At 39.4% G+C, this 21,242-nt stretch overlaps 1 protein-coding gene across 3 annotated transcripts in view; it reads left to right on the top strand.

Moving 5' to 3' along the window:
• The window catches only part of arhgdig (Rho GDP dissociation inhibitor (GDI) gamma), a 98,361-nt gene that overhangs the window by 65,853 nt on the left and 11,266 nt on the right, over positions 1 to 21,242 (top strand). For all 3 annotated transcript variants that reach the window (XM_028814375.2, XM_028814373.2, XM_028814372.2), the window contains exons 2-3: positions 9,927 to 10,094; positions 15,330 to 15,413. In XM_028814375.2, the coding sequence (XP_028670208.1) occupies positions 9,932 to 10,094; positions 15,330 to 15,413 (247 nt within the window). In that variant the 5' untranslated portion in view covers positions 9,927 to 9,931. The remainder of the gene's footprint in view (positions 1 to 9,926; positions 10,095 to 15,329; positions 15,414 to 21,242) is intronic.

The following is a 21,242-nucleotide window of genomic DNA, read 5'->3' on the forward strand; positions in this document are numbered from 1 at the left end:
ATTTCTGCCAAAATCATCAACATTGGTTTTCACTTTAGTGCACTGGGAATGCTAGAATCTGTACAGATTGGATTTAGGTTTCTTCCTCAAGCTGAGTTGCTCTTGCTTAACATATTCTAACTGTCATGTGTTTGTTAGTATTTTGAAAGTTTAAGGTACTAATGAGTATAGATGCATGTATTTAAATTTTGTTATGTCCTCAGCATTTTGCTCATTACACAGTGCTTCCAGACAGTGTTCAGAAGCCATTAAGAAGGCTAACAGAATGTCAGGTTATATAGTGCCCTGATGTGTGGAGTACAAGTCCAAGGAGGTTCTGCTCAAGCCTTATAACATACTGGTGAGGCCTCATCTGGAGTACTGGGGGCAGTTTTGGTCTCCAAAAAGGACATAGCAGCACTAGAAAAAGTCCAGAGAAGAGCAACGAGGCTGATTCAGGGCTGCAGGGGACGAGTTATGAAGAAAGATTAAAAGAGCTGAGCCTTTTCAGTTAAAGCAAAAGAAGATTAAGAGATGACATAACTGAAGGTTTTAAAATTATGAAGGGAATTAGTCCAGTGGATCGAGAATGTTATTCATCAAGAACACGGGAACACAGTTGGAGGCAAAAATATTGGGTTGATTTTCTTCACACAGCGAACCATAGAAACCTAAAATAAGTTATCAAGTAGTGTGGTAGACTTTAGGGACCCTCAAACTTAGATTGATAATTTTTTTGGAAGAATTAAGTGGATAAGACCAGCGACCTTTGATGGGCGGAATGGCCTGTTCTCATCTAGATTGTTTTAATGTTCAAACAAAAAAAAAAAAATAGATAAATAAAACTGTAGGAAAAATTACATTAAAAAATATAGAGAAAAGCCAAGCAAAATGACACCTTTTATTGGCGAACTAAAAAGATTACAATATGCAAGCTTTTGAGGCAACTCAGGCCCCTTCTTCAGGCAAGAAGAAACGAAGAATACATCTTGCCTGAAGAAGGGGCCTGAGTTGCCTCGAAAGCCTGCATATTGTAATCTTTTTAGTTAGCCAATAAAAGGTGTCATTTTGCTTGGCTTTTCTCTACATTCACAATGGCTAACACGGTACAACACCCTAGTACTACATTCAAAAATATTAAAAGTTTGTCTTACTTTGGCCTAAGCAACCTGAACAAAAAAGAAAATAATTAGAAACTCTACTCAAACAGATGAAAGAATTTCAATTTAATAGGCAAAATACTGTAGAAATATGACAGTTAAAAAATAATTTAAAGAGAGAGAGTGAGAGTGTGTGTGTGTCTGGGAGAGAAGGCTGACATGCTGATTATTATGCACAGGGCCCTAAAAATAGGGTTTAGAAAAACAGCACAATGAAGAAGTCAAACTTGTTTAGATTCTGCTTCTAATTTTTACACATGCTTAAATGACAAGAATATATATGCAGAGTTGCTAAAAGCAAAAATTCACAGCAGAGCCACACATGCAGCATAGAGTAGATTGTCAAGCATGGCAGTGTACAAACAAAACGTTACACTATAATTCTATTTAAGATTTATGGCACAAAGTGACCCTGCCACATTTTATAAAACACGTTAGTCATAAATGCCTCTCCAGTCTTCAATACCTAACCCAACTTCCTTCTTTTAAACAAAAGGAACCATGACTCATTTCTTCCATCTTCAGCATTAAAGGAAGGTACACATGAGAAAGCAGGGTATAAGCAGAGCGGGATAGAAAAAAAAAATATGAAAAGCAAAATATAAAACAACCCTAAGTCTACATTTATATCATCACAAGCAAATAATGCACAATTTCTGTTGAATATATCATTTAGGCCCTATGTGTGTGACAGTGTGGCTTTGAGAAATGTATTGGATGTAGTGTCAGACATACTTGAGTAGGGGACAACTGCAAGGCTCTGATAATAAATGCAATACCACCGCCAAGCGTGAGAGGGCGCTGTTGGTAATCCCCTCTCCTCTTTTGTCTCTAAGACAAAGCAGCCTCCTGACCACTGACGTCATGTCCTCTACTATTGGACTGAATGTTGCAACTCAAGTTTGACGCCCCAAGTTAGCATTCATTGGTGGAACCTGCGTCTGACAACGTGTCTCATCACAACACCAGTTGCATCTCTTTGTATATGTAATGGTTTGCGAATAACCTGAATGGTCATTATTTCATTTCTATATTTTCTTGACTTGTATTTTTTTTTTTTGGTTTCACCGCATTGCATAGTTGTACCCAAACCCTTGTCTTGTGCTTTTTTTATTACTGTATATAATGTATGTAAATACATTTGTATTTATGTATGGAAGGTCATGAATGTAAAGTGATGAGTAGAAAACATCTTCTTTGCCTCAGACTGGTAGGTCATTTGTACATCTGGTCAGCATGAAGACACCAGGGTTCACTCTGAGGTGATAATGACACTGAGGAGACACTAAGCTGGAATCTGATCATGGTCACCATATATGTGAGATGAAAGTTAATCCAGTTTCAAAATATAAAACAATACTATGGATTGATTGATTCTGTGTGCACTAAGTCCAGGTGACATGAGCAAAACTTTGAAGTGTTAACTGCATTATTAAGCTCTATTTTGTGCATAATAATTATTATTACAGGAAATGTCATGAATTTGCACTAAAATTGCTTTATTAACTTCTTTTCTTCTGTCTCTTTCCCTACATGTACTTTCAGCTACTTTCCTCTGTATTCCCGTGTGTCTGAATGTCGTTTCACCGGCACTCCGTCTGTCAAGCGTGTTCTCGTATTATATATATATATATATATATATATATATATATATATATATATATATATATATATATATATATATATATATATATATATATATATTATATATATTATATATATATATATTATATATATTATATATATTATATATATATATATTATATATATTATATATATATATATATATTATATATATTATATATATTATATATATATATATATTATATATATATATATATATTATATATATTATATATATATATATTATATATATATATATATTATATATATATATATGTTATAATAATTTGGGGTTTCAACCTGTCAGTGTATGTTTGCACATTCGGTCTGTGTCTAGGTAGGGTTTGCTGTTTGTGCTAGAATTTTTACTCCTATATCTCCACGATGTATATTTGTTTAATTAATTGGCGACTCTAACTTGTTATGCATAAATATACCATGCAGCAGACTGGCATTACAAGCATGTTTTGCTGATGCCTTTCTCCCATTGGTAATGCTGCTGCTTGGCAGTAAGGAGACTGTGGGTTTGCTTCCCGAGTCCTCCATGCATGGAGAGTGCTTTGAGTAGTGAGAAAAGTGCTATATAAATGTACAGAATTATTGTTATTATTGCTGCCAAGGCAGGCTCTGGCGTCCATGACCTTCATAACCCTGAGCTAGATCAAGAGGGACTGATGGCTGGTTGACACACACACAGACATGTGGACACATTGCAATAGTGAGAGCTCAGTATTTGGATACTGGGTGTTATAACATTGAGAATAACAAGTGAACTCAAACAAATGATCTTCTTATGGTATGCAGATCAGGTTTTTCAGGTCATTTTTATACTTCTGCATTCTTAGCATTTTCCCTGAAAGCACCCAATTGACTATGGCTGGCAAAGCACTTTTTAAAGATCTTGAGTTCCAAGAAGTCCTTTTCTCAGAGAAGTGTGTTTCTTTCTTTTTCTTTTTTTGTTTCCTGATCGGCAGATGCTATCGGAGCACTTCGTGATGTTCGGTGGCATTGATAACAATCTTGGTCCTTGGCAGATGCTCTGTCTGTCTACTTCTAATGGGCTTTTTTGAAATAATGGCCTTTGAAAAATTGTATTGATCAAATCTGGCTTGCTTTTAAAAGCACAATCATCCTCTTATGGAATTACATTTTCGCCCACTTTAAAGGCGAAAGCAGTCCTCAGAAGCTGAGAACAATTTTTTTTTTTTTTTGGTGGAATTCTTGCATGTGCTGTGATGTAGCTTGGTGAAGTCCCTTTTGAATTTGTTTCTCATTGTTTTGCAGGAAATTATTCCATTTTAATTAGGCATATGTTGTTGCAAAATGGGGGGATAAAAAGAGGAAAAAACAAATCCGTCTTGCTTTTCAATATAGCGCCTTTCACAGTGCCTTAAAGTGCTTCCCAAATTATCCTTTTATGTACATAAGAGTTGAATGTTAAAAGCAACAAGACAGGGTGACATCAAGACACATTTAAAATATTCACACTTTGTTGTTTTTACAGTCTAAAATGAAAACACACACACAAATATTTGTTACAGCTTTTTTTACTCTGTGCAACCCGTAACATCCAAGTCAAAGATATAACAGCAACATTAGACCTACGTAAATGAAGACCTGTGCATGTATGGAGCAGTCTGCTTAGCTCACACTCAACCACAGCCACTAGGTGGCGCATGCATGCATTTTTATATTTTTTGGCACCTGCATGCATCTCACTTCTCACTGTGAAACACTTTTGTGCAGCAAACGCTGCAGCCCAACAACGTCATACTGATGACAATTGAAGAGATACAATACTGTAACGAAGCAAACACCGCAGTTCAACAACGTGCAAGTGAAAAGTCTGAGCAACGGAGGGCACTAAACGTCGTCCATCTGGTGGTATTTTCTCGAAACAAATATTAATAGGACTCCTATGCCAGCGATACGCCTAAGATATGGTATTGCCAGTGTCTTCATACAAAGGCCAGTGGGGCAACAAGCATGGGTGGGTCCTTGTCGTTTGCCCTGGGTAATTCTCAAGAGTTAACTGACGCCTTTTTAAGTTCACAAATATAGTAAAACTACTAGGGATTCTTCAGGTTGTTTTTTTCCTGAAGACCACATGCAGTTGGTAATAAATAAATAAAAAACAAGAATCACTGATTGATAAAGGGATCACTCCCCTCTCAGGCAATCCTTGTAAACTCAGTCAGGTGTAACTAATCACCTTCTGCATTGCACACAGCTAATTGGCTTCCACTTATGATCCATTGTAATCATTTTGATTCATTCCACCATTCCTAGAGAATTCCAATGCTTGGTAGTGCAACTGAAAGCACACAATTGACTGTGGCTGGCAAAGCATTTTCTAAAGATCATGGGCATAAAGTTGTGGACAGGTGCAAGTCAGGAGGTGGATGCAAAAAGATTTCAGAAGCTTTATCAGTCCCTAGGAGCACAGTAAAAATCCATAATTAAGAAGTACAGTAAAAGTGTTTGGTGCTACTGGGACACTCCCCAGATCTGGCCATCCCTCCAAACTGGGTAGATGATACTGGTCAGATAAGCTACCAAGAGGCCAATGGCAACTTTGAAGGAGTTACAGGACTTCTACAGGATTTATGGTGAAGAGTGGTCATTGTGTGCATGTGACAACAATATCACAAGCACTCCACAAATGAGGCTTGTATGGGAGGGCTGCAAAAGAAAAGACACTCCTCAAGAAAGGCCACCTCAAGTCTCGTTTGAGCTTTACCAAAATGCACCTTGAAGATTTTGAGGCCAAGTGGAAAAAGGTGTTGATGGTTAAATGAGACCAAAATCAAACTATTTGGCCTCAACACCAAATGATACACCTGGCAGAGTGCCAATACAGGTCACCATCCAAGACACACCATAGCTACAGGAAAGCATGGAGGTGGTAGCATTGTCTTGTAGGGGTCTTTCTCTGCAGCAGGAACTGGGACACTTGTCAGGGTAGAAGCAAAAATAGATGATACAGTATACCATCAAATTTTTGAAGAAAATGTGCTGCCTTCTGCCAGAAAGTTGAAAATGGGAAGAAGGTTCACTTTTTATCATGACAATGACCCGAAGTGCACAGCAGAGTTGACCACTCAGTGTCTGGAGAATGGTGAATGTCATTGTGTGGCCTGGTCAGAGCCCAGACTTAACCCCTATTGAAAATCTGTGGAATGATCTGAAGTTTTCAGTCCACCAAGCTCAGTCAAATTGGATGGTAACCATTGAACAGATCTATGAAGATGAGTGGGCAGATATCATACAGTCTGGATGTGGAAAGCTGGTCCAGAAGAATCCCAACAGACTCAAGACTGTGAGTAAAGCAAAAGGTGGTTCCATAAAGTATTGACACAGAGGGTTGATCCTTTATCAATTCAAACTTTATCAGTTTTTACTTTCTCATATAATAAGTATAGAGAAGGTATAGGAATCGTGAGAAAAATTCACCCTTGAGATTTTGATGAATCTTGACGTTTTTAGACCTTCCTGAGTCGGAAAATACCATTTTTTAAATTGTGTGTCTGTTTGTAAACACAATAGCTCAAAAAACGCTTTGACATAGGTCTGTGAGATTTTGTATACCTGCTTTATATCAAAAATAAGAAATCCTATCAACTTTTGGGCTGCTTCTGGCAACCGGAAGTGGTACTTAAACTGAATACTTTTGCAAATTTTCAAGTAAACCATGGTTATAATTACAGAATGATGATTCAAATTTTGTATAGATCTGTTTGCTTTTTATCATTGTAAATATGAAATTTGAGAAAAATTACTCAACCAGAAGTAGTATTTTATTTAAACAACCATTTGAATTTTTTCCATCATGGATATTAAAAACTGTATTCAATATAACGCAAATTCTTTCGATAACTATTATTAATTTTATTTTAAATTAGAAATCATCAGTGTAAAAATAACATGTAAACATTGAACATGCCATGTAAATATAAAGATGTAATGGGAACAATAAGTTGCTACGTCCCCGTCGTGTTCCTGGTAATACATTTAATCTTATGGTATATATATATATATTTTTTATTTCTGCCATCATTATCATAATTTAATGTAGGTAAATGCAGTTTTACCTATTGCAACAAATCTCTATATATAATCTTCATTTGGATCTTGATCTTTGTTTGTCCACGAATGAATTAGAAGAAGAAGCACTAGATAGCAGTAGAGAGACAGCTAAAACATAGGCATTGCATTAAGAATCTCCTCCAGGCTTATAGTACTGAAGACTGTAGTACTCCAGTCACACCTCAAAACACAGACATTCAAACTAAACAAATTGTTGTGCTTTAAATTAACTAATCTTTATATATAATCTTCATTTGGATCTTGATCTTTGTTTGTCCGCGAATTCCACGCATGCGTAGACCACCTTCCAGTTTAGTACATTGTTGTTACTCACGGATGTCAACAATGTGCCGGAATAACGAAAGGGGTGGTGGACAGTGTTACGCTGGTTAGCTCCTGAGGCCTGGTTAGAGAATGAGATTGCCTAATATAAAAGGTTACGTGCCTACATAACATATGAATGAAAGAAAGACAGTGGGTAAAATGAATGACAACGTAACAGCAAGTTCCGGAAATTATTATTGTTACGTTGTAGCCGGCGAGTGCTGCGCGTCTCACAGTTGTACCGTGGCTTGCTCACATGTCAGTGAAGTGAATCCCTATTTATGCTTTAAAGAGCCTGGATACCTATGTGTCCCCCTTTTATAACCATTGCTCTGTGTATATTGCCTTACTCTTTGGATTGCCACAAAGCAACCTGCGAGACTGGAGAAAGGTTGAGAAGAGATCGTGAGAGGAAATGACAGCGTCGTGAAAACGAGACGGACTGTGAACGGAGAGAAGCAGAAATGCTCCTCCACCACCACATAACTACTATTCGGACAGTGATTCCGAGTAGGCCGTTCCTATCGAATCAATGTCTAAGGGTTTTCTTTTGTAATTTTGTTTCCCTTATAAAAAATCATAATGCTGTGCGACGAAGGGCCCAGTTCACGACTGGCAGCCGCGTTTAAACAGGGAGCCCTTCACAGACAACTTTAACACGCACAATGTAGTTGGGCGCACATGACTAGTATTATATAATACTAACACTTTTTCTAAGTTTTTGGGTGACTATAACTCTTTTCACTTTGCACATAATCTAGGTAATGCATATGCAATCATGAAAAAATTCCACCACCATTTTCAACCTACCTAAGTGCGAAAATATCATTTTAATATAAAGTTTGATTATAAATAGAGATAAATGATTGTGTATCGATATTATCAGTTAGTTATGATGTGAAACAGATATATGATATTTGAGAAATATTGTGCAACTGGAAGCGGTTCTGATGACCTTTTCCTCTATCTCAGTATATGAGAAAGTCAAGGGGAGCACACTCACAATTTTTTTATGTATTATTATTTTTCCAAATTTTTTGACTTGGATGTTCTAGGTTGCATTGTGTAAAGCTGAAAAAAATATTTTTGTGTGGGTTTTCATTTTAGGCTGTAAAGCAACAAAATGTGAATATTTACAAAGGGGGTGATTCTTTTTCTATACCCACTGCACTAAATGTTTAAATTCTATGATAATTAATTTATGTGCAGTACCTGATTGCTGTGTCTTTTGCCACAGATGAATTGAATGAAGGACCTTATATTTGGTGTTTCTCTCCTTGTGTTCATTTACCTGAAGTATGTTGTTGTACTTCATTCCTCGTGATGAATTACATAGGCTGCATAAACACTACTACATTTTTATTTAAAAAAAAAAAAAGAAAGTTACATTTTGAAACCAAAGAAATTTCTGTCCATACTAGCGTTTCCACAATGTTTACAAAAGTATTTCTGTCCACACTAAAACAACCAAAGATGATAAATTGTGATGTCATATGCAATATATATTGCAGAAAAATCCTTTATGAGATGGTAATGTCACCAGCGAATGGGTTTTATTCCATTAAACTTAGTGACCGATAAATTATTTGCCATTTGCACACATATGCAGCATTCAAACTATACAAAACACAATTAAGCTGTATATAGGTAAGCAACACAAGTGCCATGGAAAGCAGCTCCTTTTTGTTTTTCTTGCATGAAGGGTTGACCAGTCAGGGAATTAGATGTTGAAATTTACAGGATCCTTTCGGGGAAGGGCTGCTTAATAAGCATGAAGAAATCCGATGAAGTCATTTGTAAAACTGTCCATGCCGCAACGCTGAGGCTGATTTTTCCGAAGTATATGACTCTGGAGAGCGTTTTTAAATGTCTCTGTTTTCAGAGGTTGGAAATGCCAAGGTAGTGTGGACAAAAGGCAAAAACAGACTTATTTTTCCCCTGGGGACAACTAAAGTTCTATCGATGGATCGTCCGTGATTTTAAACAAAGATGTAGTAGTATGGATGGGGCCATAGACCACCTTCTACCTGGGCTTCATTCTCTATGATGAATTGCATGAATTACTCTAATCTTTCTATTTTTTTATTGCAATAAATCACATCAATGACCTACTTGTGATCAATCCTAGATAGTGAAATACTTCAACTACCTTATGCCTCGTTTCTATTCCCTGTGTTTTAAATTCTATAAGCTGCTTATACTTGTGGTTATTTGCCTGTGATAAAATACATAAAGATTCTTCAGCTGGTGCTTGACTGAGTAATATGAAGTGCTGTATGTTTGTTCTTTATTGTTTACGGTAAAACCAAAGCATATCTTTGCCTTTTATGACTATACTGGTGCTTCATTGCCTAAGATGAATAATGCAATGTATCTTATACTTAATTTATTATAAGCAATGAAATATATGGGAAGCAGCTTGCACTCATGTTTCATTCTCTGTTATAGAGTAAATGAAGCACCATATACTTGATCTAAATTCTCTTTGATGAAAAATATTATCTTCCTTCTGCCTGTACTTCACTCCCTATGACAAAAGGCATGGATTAGCATATGCTTATATTACATTCCATGAGATGAATTACATTAAGTACCTTATCTTGTATCAGTGCTTCATTACCTATGATACATTATATGATCTTCCCTATATTTCTGTTGTACCGACTATGATGAATTACACAATGTACATAAAACTGCATTATGCAGAAAAATATGTTTTGGTCATAGTTTAGTGACCCACACCTTCTCTTCCAGACTTCATGGCAGACAAAGAAACAGACGTGCATGAAGTTGACGAAGTTGACGTCAACTACCAGCCTCCAGCCCAGAAGTCCCTGCAGGAAATCCAAGAACTAGACAAAGATGACGAAAGCCTGAATAAGTACAAGAAGGCACTGCTTGGCGCAGGACCTGTGGAGATAGGTAAGGGAAAAATAAAAAGAAAATAAGAAAAGGTGTAGGATTTGCTAATACTCCCAGGAGACATGTGTGACGAGACGTGAACAACAAAGGGAGCAATTAAAAGGGCAAGAGATTGAGCCGCCGAGGGAGGATGACTGCATGTCTGCAGGAGGACAGCCTCACCTGATTGTGCCAAGCTTGTTTACAAGCCTGTATTTCTGTGATTTATTATTTGTTCCCATTTTCCTAGTTTTTACATTTTAGTTCCAAGTGCCTTTATTCACTATTTTAATATTTTTCTCTTTTGTTGGTTATTTTTGCTTTGCTTGTGTGTGTGTGTGTGTATATATATATATATATATATATATATATATATATATATATATATATATATATATATATATATATATAGATATATAGATATATAAAAAGCTGTGCTACCCATGTTGAAATCAAAATAATCAATGTAGACCTCCGCAGTAATATTTGCAGTGCACCACACAAAGCATATATTTCTGTTATATGGTATAGGATTGGGCAGCACGGTGGCGCAGTGGGTAGCGCTGCTGCATCGCAGTTAGGAGACCTGGGTTCGCTTCCCAGGTCCTCCCTGCGTGGAGTTTGCATGTTCTCCCCGTGTCTGCATGGGTTTCCTCCGGGCGCTCCGGTTTCCTCCCACAGTCCAAAGAACTGCAGGTTAGGTGGATTGGCGATTCTAAATTGGCCCTAGTGTGTGCTTGGTGTGTGGGTGTGTTTGTGTGTGTCCTGTGGTGGGTTGGCACCCTGTCTGGGATTGGTTTCTGCCTTGTGCCCTGTGTTGGCTGAGATTGGCTCCAGCAGACCCCTGTGACCCTGTGTTCGGATTCAGCGGGTTGGGTGGATGGTATAGGATTTGTAAAAACAATGTTAATGTTAGAAGTGCACCATCTGTTGGAATGACAAATGCAGTGCATATGTCTCTGTTATGTGCCTTTTAGATTAGATTAGATTAAATTAGACCAGAACTGTATTTGTCCCTGGGGGGAATTTGGCTTTTTACTGAAGCTTTTTAAATAAATACATAAATAGGTAGCTAAATACACACACACCAGGATTCGTAAAAGCAGTGTTAATGTTTGTGATATGCCATCTGCTGGAATGATGAAGGAAATGCATTTTAATACTAAAGTGTTTTGTGATGTGCCATCTTTTGGACTGGCAGAGACATAGCAACCAAACGGCCAAACACTGACTGACAAACAAACTGTTATATCCCTACTTTAATGAAATGATAATATAATATAAAAAAATCTTGGGTCGAGACATGATCATCTCGGAGAGACACTTTGACATCACGCGAGACTAGACATTACAAACTTAGAAAGCAAGACCCGTGAGACGGTGACTTTTGCACGTCACGCCCTACTTACAAACAATTTTAAAAATGTTCACGGACATCTAACCTCGCAGTTGTTTGAATGCTTTTGGCAGACACACTTCATGTGCTCCCAGCTCTTAATGTTATACGTTCTGGATGGTGCGTTAATGACTAAGCAAAGAAGAAAGAGCAGCGCGTCGAAAAGAGACGCAAAAGCATTGGAGAGAAAAGTAGGCAAAAAAGGATGCACAAGAGAACAATATTAATCTATGTGCAAATTCAGAAAATAATGAAAGTAATAATCAGCCCAGATGTCTCGTGAGAGACACTTTGACATCCCGCAAGACAGAGCAGTGAGACAAAAGGACAGCTGCTGTACAGGCTTTTTAAATGATCGACACGCAGCACAACAAGCAAAACATGCAGCTCACCAGCAGCAGCAGCAGAAAGACAACAGCTGCTCCGTCCGCATCTCCTTGACGTGCGTTCAGACTTCCCCAACCCCCCCCCCAAATCGCAAGCAGCAGACGTGCGAAATGGCAGGTGCTTTGTGCGCCCCCGGGGGGGTGGGGGGGTCAGTGACCAAAGTGAGGACAGCTGTACAGGCTTTGAAATGATCGATGCGCAGCACGAGAAGCAGAACATACAGCACAGCAGGAGGAGCAGTAAGCAAGCAGGTGATCCGTCTGCATCTCCAAAGCATGCATTCAGCCACCCTGTTCACAACGCGAGTGGCAGAGACATGAAGTGGCTGGCACCACCCCTGCTCGCTTTGCTCACCAACCCCCACCGGCCTGCGCTACGCGCCAGCCTCTTCACATCTCTGCTGCTTGCATATGTGGATTTCACTTTCACCAAACAACAAATCTTTTAATTCTCGCAGATACGCCTCTTCATTGGGAAGAAACACTACTTTTCCTTTAAGTCTCCAACTTAAAGTTTAAATCCGAACAATATATTCAATCTCTTTTCTCGCTGTTCCGTTATTTCACAGAGAAATAATTTCCATTTGTTTGTGCTTATGCAATCTTTACTATCATTTTTTTTTTTTGAGACTTTTGAATTTTTGTACTTCCATTATCTCTAACCTGCTCTGCATGTGTATTGTGCCTACGTTCTTTATTATTTCAAATCATAAAAATCTAATTCTCTTTTTTCGAGGAACAGAACTTGGCAAGAACTCCTTAATATAATTCTAAAGTAAACCTGCCAAGCCTGGGCTCCACCTTTTTTCTTTTACTTGCTGCATTATCCTGCACAAAGAACCATTTGAGACGGTGCTCTCTAGTCATGTAGCTGGTGGGGTTTAAATGCAGCATTCCATGGATTGTTTCCAAAAACACGCTATTGTACTTGCTATGTTATTATTTTGTTTTGAATTGTGTTCTGTTCTCTTTTGTTTCCAAATAAAGGGATAAAAAAGAAAAAGAAATAGGAAAAACACAAATGCATTCTTCTGAATTGGGGTCAAGGCCTTCTCTCCATGATTGACTGCTTCAGGTTAGCAAGTGATGAGCCATTAATGCGTAACAGGGCAAACTCGGCACCACTTGGGGATAGAAAGAAATGAAAACCTTCAAGAAACTAGTGTCAACCAGTCAATCTTTGTAAAGTTTAAAGTCGTTTTTATTTGTCGTTTGTGACAAGTGCCTTGGAATTCTTATTCAAGCTTGTTTTCTCAGTAATGGATTAAAAAGCGTACTGTACCTGTGAAATTGTGATAGATTGCCTGGAGCACAGGAGGACACTATAGGAACAAGGACAGAGGCTTGTTAAGTGACTGGAGAACCCCCAATGTTATGGCCATTAGGAGGAAGTATCTGTCACGATTGTAGAGGATGTCTCAGAAGCAGATTCTCCAGACTACCAGTCTTAGTAAGACACCATGGAGGCTCTAGCAAGAGCTTTTATGGATTCATTAAGGCCAAAAAGTGGCATCTGAAGTGTCCCACATGGGGCAACATTTAGGAACAAAAGAAATTTGACAAACAAGAGGTCCATCAAGATCTTTTGTTTAATTAGTAGCTAAGCTGTCCCAAAATCTCATCCAGATGCTTCTTAAACATTGTCAAGGTTTCTGCTTCAACTACGTGCCTCAATATTTGTTCCAGAGTTCCACGACTCTTTGCGTAAAGAAGTGTTTCCTGACTTCAGTCCTAGATGTGCTTCCCCTTAATTTCCACTGATGTCCTTGAGCATGTGAAGAATTCTGCAGAATCTATTTTATCAATGCTTCTGAGAATTTTAAAGACCTGGATTAGGACCCCATGCAGTCTCCTCTGCTCAGGAGTAAACAGGTTTAATTCTCCAAGTCTGTCAGAGGTAGGACATGCCCTTAGTTCTGGGATGGTCCTGGTTGCTCTCCTCTGCACAGCTTCAACTGCTGCTATGTCTGTCTTGTGATGTGGTGACCAGAACTGCACACAGTACTCCAGTGACATTAAGTTTAAGAGCATCTGCAGCTATGCGTGGGGTGGGTCTTCACATTCATCCATCCATCCATCCATCCATTTCCCAACCCACTGAATCCGAACACAGGGTCACGGGGGGTCTGCTGGAGCCAATCCCAGCCAACACAGGGCACAAGGCAGGAACTAATCCTGGGCAGGGTGCCAACCCACCGCAGGACACACACAAACACACCCACACACCAAGCACACACTAGGGCCAATTTAGAATTGCCAATCCACCTAACGTGCATGTCTTTGGACTGTGGGAGGAAACCGGAGCGCCCGGAGGAAACCCACGCAGACACGGGGAGAACATGCAAACTCCACGCAGGGAGGACCCGGGAAGCGAACCCAGGTCCCCAGGTCTCCCAACTGCGAGGCAGCAGCGCTACCCACTGCGCCACCGTGCCACCCGGGTCTTCACATTTCAACCTCAAAATTGGCTTAGTCCTATACATATGTGTATGCACATGGCCAATACTACATTCACCAGGACTCAGTTGTCATCTCCTCTACACTTGCGAACTTTGGATTGAAGATTTTAAATAACCGCGCAGGGTAAGACCCGAGCAATGGTCGGCAGCCATCATCCAGTGCTTTTTGTCAGTGTGGGGAAAATAATTCAGTTTTGATTTAGTTAATAACAATTCTTTTTTTCTCTAAACATTTTGTGAGAATATATTGTTCAATTTGAAGTACACTGTCCCTGCATATTTTTCAACGTTGTTATCAACTTGTGACAGAGACAGCGGTCAGCTGATATTTAGCCTTCTTGCCCAGATGTCATTCCAAATGAATGGTGATTTGTTGAGAATAGAAAATATCTATTTTACCTTCTAGCTGGTGCAAATGTGGTCTCAATCGTGCATTATTTAGTCCAAGCACAGCATTCCTAGATTTATATTCAATAGTTTTTACAATATAAACTAACATTTTATTTGCCTGCACATTGCACAGATGATGAGAATGTTGTGTCAACATCAACCCCTAAATCCTTTTCAGAGATTGCTTCGTTCAGGACAGTGTCTCTCATCTTGTATTTGTAATTGATATTCCTTTTGCCCATGTGTAGCACTTTACACTTTTCTTCATTAAAATGCATTTTCGAAATGATCGCACAGCTCTATCCAATTTGTTTTGACTTGTTTATGCTGCCTCCTCAGTGTCTGCCATTCCTCCAATTTTAGCTTCACCTGTGAATTTCACAAGTTTATTAACTATAAACTACTGGAATCAATGTCATTAATATAAATCAGAAAAAGTAATTGACCTATGGCAGAACCCCTGAGGGACTCCACTGATGACCAGCACATAGGTATTTGGATCAAACATATTGAAGCGATTCTTTCCTTTTTGTGGTGTATTTAAGCAAGTAGCCTTAATGGAGGGCCTGCTGGCAGTTCAACACTCATCAGATCTGTTTCTTTTTTCTCCATGTTTCTTATGCAGATCCTTCTGTCCCAAATGTTCAAGTGACACGTCTGACTTTGGTGTGTAATGTGGCCCCTGGACCTATTACGATGGACCTAACAGGTAAAATCTGGTACATGTGATTCCCAGTTCATCTCACATTAAGCATCATTAGATTGTCAGCTTTGCTTATTTTGTTTTTTTTTTTTTTTTATTTGGGACATCATTGAAAGCACCCAGAAGCACAGTGGTCAGCTCTGAGTTCTGAGTGTTTGAATCCTGTCCGTGTCACCATTTTTTTTCTATCTTTGAACTGCCTTTCCCAAGGTTTCTTCCATTTTTCCCTACAAGGTTTTTTTGGGAGTTTTTCCTTGTCTTCTTAGAGAGTCAAGGCTGGGGGGCTGTCAAGAGGCAGGGCCTGTTAAAGCCCATTGCGGCACTTCCTGTGTGATTTTGGGCTATACAAAAATAAACTGTATTGTATTGTATTGTATGTATGTGCTGTTTTATTACGTTTGGGTACTCAAGTTTTGTTTTGTTGCGATATCCCAAAGATGTGCATGCCAAGATAATTGGCAGCTCTGTTTTACTGCACTCCATCAAAGGCTTATTCCTAATTCCTCAGTTTGTGTTTCAAGCCATAAGCCAAAACAGCCTTGTAATGCAGACAGGCTGTGGGGTATCACACGTCATTGATTATGTTGAATGTCTGGACCGATACAAGCACCGATACAAAATTCGTTGAATGTTTCCTGGATTCTTTGAAGAACGTTTCAAAGCCTTGACGTTCCACGTGACGGCACTTGATTTCTCTTTTGGCGTCTCTATTGGGTCATTTTTGCTTAGGATTGCCTTTTAGGCAACTCTTTTTTTTGCCTATTGCTGTTCTTTTGAGTATTTTGCTTGCATTTTTCTATTCTATCAATAAATGGTTCATTAGAAAAAGATTGTGGCCTTTTTTTGTGTATAAGCAGAAAGATCAATGGTCATCTTTTTTTTGTGGGGCTTTAGGCCAGATTTTGGGACATTTTAAGTTTGTTTTTGAGAATAAAATCCCTTTTGAGGCTGCAAAGCCTGAGGAAGGCCACTGGAGATGGGATTAAGACTCATTGGGGTGAAGTGTTTTCTAGGCAGGGCAAGAGAGGCCTGACCTAGCCAGTAAAGATTTTAATAGTATATGGAGGCCTCACACCTTTTTGACATGTCTGGGATTCCCATCCACAACAAATGCCATCAAACTGCTAAAAGCAATGGCACAAAAATGAAAAAAGGGGAACAAAGAAGGCAACTTTGAAGGGAATGGCCAATGCTGTGCCAAGGCGTTAGAAGTGCATGTTACCCAACAGATGCCATGGGTGCTAGGAGAAAGTTGGGAGAGTGTAGCACATGTGCCCAGTTTAAGAGAGCAGGACTCTTGCTACCCATGCAAACTGTAAAGACTTGGCCAGAAATGGCCTCGGGATGAGGTTTATAAGGTCACTTTGAGCCCATAAACTCCCAAAGTCTAGAGATGGAGAGGTGAATTTAGACAGAGAGATTGAAGAAGGTAGAGACAGGTGGCAACTTTGGGAATACTTTGTACTACATTAGTGGGCAAGTGAAAAAAAACTCCTCCATGTAGAACGTAATAGATTGGGGTCAATAGCTAGTACAGTTAGGCCCACAGGGATTACATTGCTTGTCGCTTTCTACTCTATTTGTCTTTATGCGTTCCACTCATTGTTCCTCCCTTATGTCATTTGTGAAAAAAAACAAATATATGTTGGCCTCCTTCGCATCATTCAGGGTTAACAGGTCAATATAATACAGGAGGAAAATACTGCACATTTGGCCCTTCAAGCACTGGTTTCTGTTTTCTTTTTGTTGCTTGTTAGATATTCTGTAGCTTCCCTTGACTCTGCATTTGATAAGTTGGTTTTCAAAACAACCGAGTGGCTAGAAGACATGTAATTCATTCTGCATATATTGGCTGAAGCATTTTTAGACCAACAAATCTACATACAGTATACATAAACATGCCCTTCCACCTGATAGTCTTTCTCTTCACATTTTGCTTCCATGATGCTAGCTCTCAGCCCATCTGACCAGTCTGGGTGCAACAATACTTTCTAAATAGCTGACTTTGGCCACTGTGCCTCTGGGCCGGCGCAAAGAGTTATCCCACTAGATCTCCAGCAATAAGCGGTCTGCTGACATTAGGCTTAAGAGCACCTGCAAATATGGGTGGGGTGGTTCTTCACATTTCAACCTCAAAATTGGCTTAGTCCTATACATTTGTGTGTGCACATGGCCAATATTACATTCACTAGGACTCATGATTGTCATCTCCTCTACACTTGTGAACTTTGGATTGAAGATTTTAAATAACAGTGCAGGTTGCGTCCCAAGCAATGGTCGGCAGCCATCATCCAGTGCTTTTTGCCAGTATGGACTTGAGAGTGGGAAATAAACTCAAATTTGATTTAGTTACTGACAATTCTTTTTTTCTCTAAACATTTGGTGACAATATATTAAGTTCAATTTGAAGTATGCTGTCCCTGCATATTTTTCAACATTGTTATCAACTTGTGACAGAGACAGCGGCCAACTGATATTTATCGTTCTTGCCCAGAAGCCATTCCAAATGAATGCATTTGGTGAGAACAGGAAATATCTGTTTTCCCTTCTAGCTGGTGTATCCCGAATCATTGCTTTTTCTTTTTCTATTATGCATCCAATTATGCTGTATCAAGCTGTCAGGAGATAAAGGCTGAACAAAGAGTGAAGAGCAATTAATGAAATCTCCCAGGGGTTTGTTCTTTTTTTTTATCTATCTTTTCAAACACGATAGCTTGACAGGTTTTTGCATTTTTTTCCCTCCACTTCAAAGTCTCACATTTTGGTTTTGTGCACACTCATGTACTCAGATGTGTGGCTATTATCTTGATTTTTTTCCAAGTTTGCTCACATTGCTTGAGAGCTGTAATGTGTAAGTTCTGCAAAAATGCATAACAAGCAAAAATGATAATGGTGCAGAATAAAACAATGGAATAGTGATGTACTGTATATTAGCCAGTGTTCCCTCACTATATTTGAGACTCGATGGCAACCCTTCAGCCCCCAGTCCACCAACACTGTGTAGAGCTGCCATGCCCACTTTCCTCTGTATTTGTGTGTGTGAACATCTCTTCATTGGTGCACCCTCCCTCGAGTGCATTCTCATAAAGCCTGCTCCTCACACTTTGTCATTATTTTCGAGGTGCCTTTCTCATCTCCTGTCTGGTTTTATACCTGCTGTCTTTGAAGGCAACTCTCCCAGTGTGCCTCATACGCCTTTAGGCTACTCCTCACGCGACTCTCACTCACACTCCCTCTTGTGTTGTGTTACCAAAGCCAAATTGACCAATCCGATTCCTCAGGAGGACTGAATACACAGATCTCAGTTTTTGGATTTCGTAATTTCTAGTATATCTGCTATAGTTGTGCTTGAAAGTTTGTGAACCCTTTAGAATTGTCTATATTTCTGCATAAATATGACCTAAAACATCATCAGATTTTCACTCAAGTCCTAAAAGTAGATAAAGAGAAACCAGTTAAACAAATGAGACAAAAATATTATACTTGGTCATTTATTTATTAAGGAAAATGATCGAATATTACATATTTGTGAGTGGCAAAAGTATGTGAACCTCTAGGATTAGCAGTTAGTTTGAAGGTGAAATTCGAGTCAGGTGTTTTCAATCAGTGGGATGACAATCAGGTGTGAGTAGGCACCCTGTGTTATTTAAAGAACAGGGATCTATCAAAGTCTGCTCTTCACAACACATGTTTGTGGAAGTGGATCATGGCATTAACAAAGGAGATTTATGAAGACCTCCGAAAAAGAGTTGTTGATGCTCATCAGGCTGGAAAAGGTTACAAAACCATCTCTAAAGAGTTTGGACTCCGCCAATCCACAGTCAGACAGATTGTGTACAAATGGAGGAAATTCAAGACCATTGCTACCCTCCCCAGGAGTGGTCGACCAACAAAGATCACTCCAAGAGCAAGGCGTGTAATAGTCGGCGAGGTCACAAAGGACCCCAGGGTAACTTCTGAGCAACTGAAGGCCTCTCTCACATTGGCTAATGTTCATATTCATGAGTCCACCATCAGGAGAACACTGAACAACAATGGTGTGCATGGCAGGGTTGCAAGGAGAAAGCCACTGCTCTCCAAAAAAAAACATTGCTGCTCGTCTGTAGTTTGCTAAAGATCACGTGGACAAAACAGAAGGCTATTGGAAGAATGTTTTGTGGACGGATGAGACCAAAATAGAACTTTTTGGTTTAAATGAAAAGTGTTATCCATATTACTAACCGAGAATGGTAAACCGGATGGCATGGACACAGGTACACGGCGATGGGACCATGAGACGTACTACGCAGGCGCGTACAGCACACGTCTCATAAACCGCAAGCGAAGTCGTATCCACCGCGCACAAAGGAGTCACGGCCCAAAAACGAAAGGGCTCAACTGACGTGAATGAGAAATGAAGCAACAACGCGCCCATAGCTAACGACTAACGACACAGCCACACAAAAAAGAGGATTCTGCGCTGCAGCCCAGATTCAAACGGAAGAGGCTACGGAGGCCCCACAGGTCCACAAAGATAGTACGGAAGGCGCTGAAAAACGAAAGGTGAAGGCGCCTACATAGCATAGTGAAACCCGACATAGTACGAAAGGCGCAGGTGTCACCGCCATATTGTGTGTGGCACTACTGCGGAGTGAGGTTAGGAATAATGTGCTGCTTGGGATTGTACAAACCGCTGAACGCTTTACACCAAATTCAAACACAATACAGCTCAATGATACAAATACGAGCCCACCTGGATAAGATCAATGAACGCAGGCGCCTACAACGTACGTCTGAAACTGCGGAAGCAAAGCAGGCACGGGTTCAAAATGAACCAGCTCGACTGACGGATATACAAACATGAGCCCCGCCTGGATAAAATCAATGAACGCAGGCGCCTACAACGTGCGTCTGAAAAGCCGCGGGCACGGCTCCAAAACGAACAAGCTTGACTAAGGTATTTCAGGATACCCAATGCCGGGGGTAGGCGAGCGAAGCAAGCAGGGGGCAGAGCCCCCTTGTGTTTGGAGAAAGGAAACCTTTGCATTCCAGCATAAGAACCATATCCCATCTGTGAAACATGGTGGTGGTAGTATCATGGTTTGGGCCTGTTTTGCTGCAAAGGGGGGTCACACCAGGTACTGAAAGCAAAGGTTCACATACTTTTGCCACTCACAAATATGTAATATTTGATCATCTTCCTTAATAAATAAATGAACAAGTATAATATTTTTGTCTCATTTGTTTAACTGGTTTCTCTTTATTTACTTTTAGGACTTGAGTGAAAATCTGATGATGTTTTAGGTCATATTTATGCAGAAATATAGACAATTCTAAAGGGTTCACAAACTTTCAAGCACAACTGTATATAATAAAACACTTTTTTTTTTCTTTTTTTTTTTTTGTACGGTTACTAAAGACGAATGTAGAACAACTGGTGTACAATACTGTAATGTCAACCAGTACTGAAATATCACTTAAGTAATTGATGGAGGATGAGTTGCAATTCGTGCAAATCATTTTGCATATAATGAATCTATTTTGCCATTTTCCTTTCCCTTGTTCTAATGCATAATGATGTCCTTAGAACTAATGGCAGTGGTTCTTAAACTAAGTCACTGATATGTTTGGTAGGGTTGCCACATGATTGTGTAGTAAAATTAGTCAAGTTTGTCCAGGTGTGAATTTTGGGCCAAGTGGTATACCACCCTCTACTGTATTTGCAATTTTATTTTTGCAGTAGTATGTAGTTTAAGATGTAGCCTATCCACAACACTGCTGACACCTCACAAAATGCTTTCATTTCAGTCAGTCATTTTGTAACCCATCCAGTCCTAAAGAGGGCCGCGGGGAATA

Source organism: Erpetoichthys calabaricus, chromosome 11 (genome assembly GCF_900747795.2).
Source record: "Erpetoichthys calabaricus chromosome 11, fErpCal1.3, whole genome shotgun sequence".
Classification (NCBI taxonomy): Eukaryota; Metazoa; Chordata; class Cladistia; order Polypteriformes; family Polypteridae; genus Erpetoichthys; species Erpetoichthys calabaricus.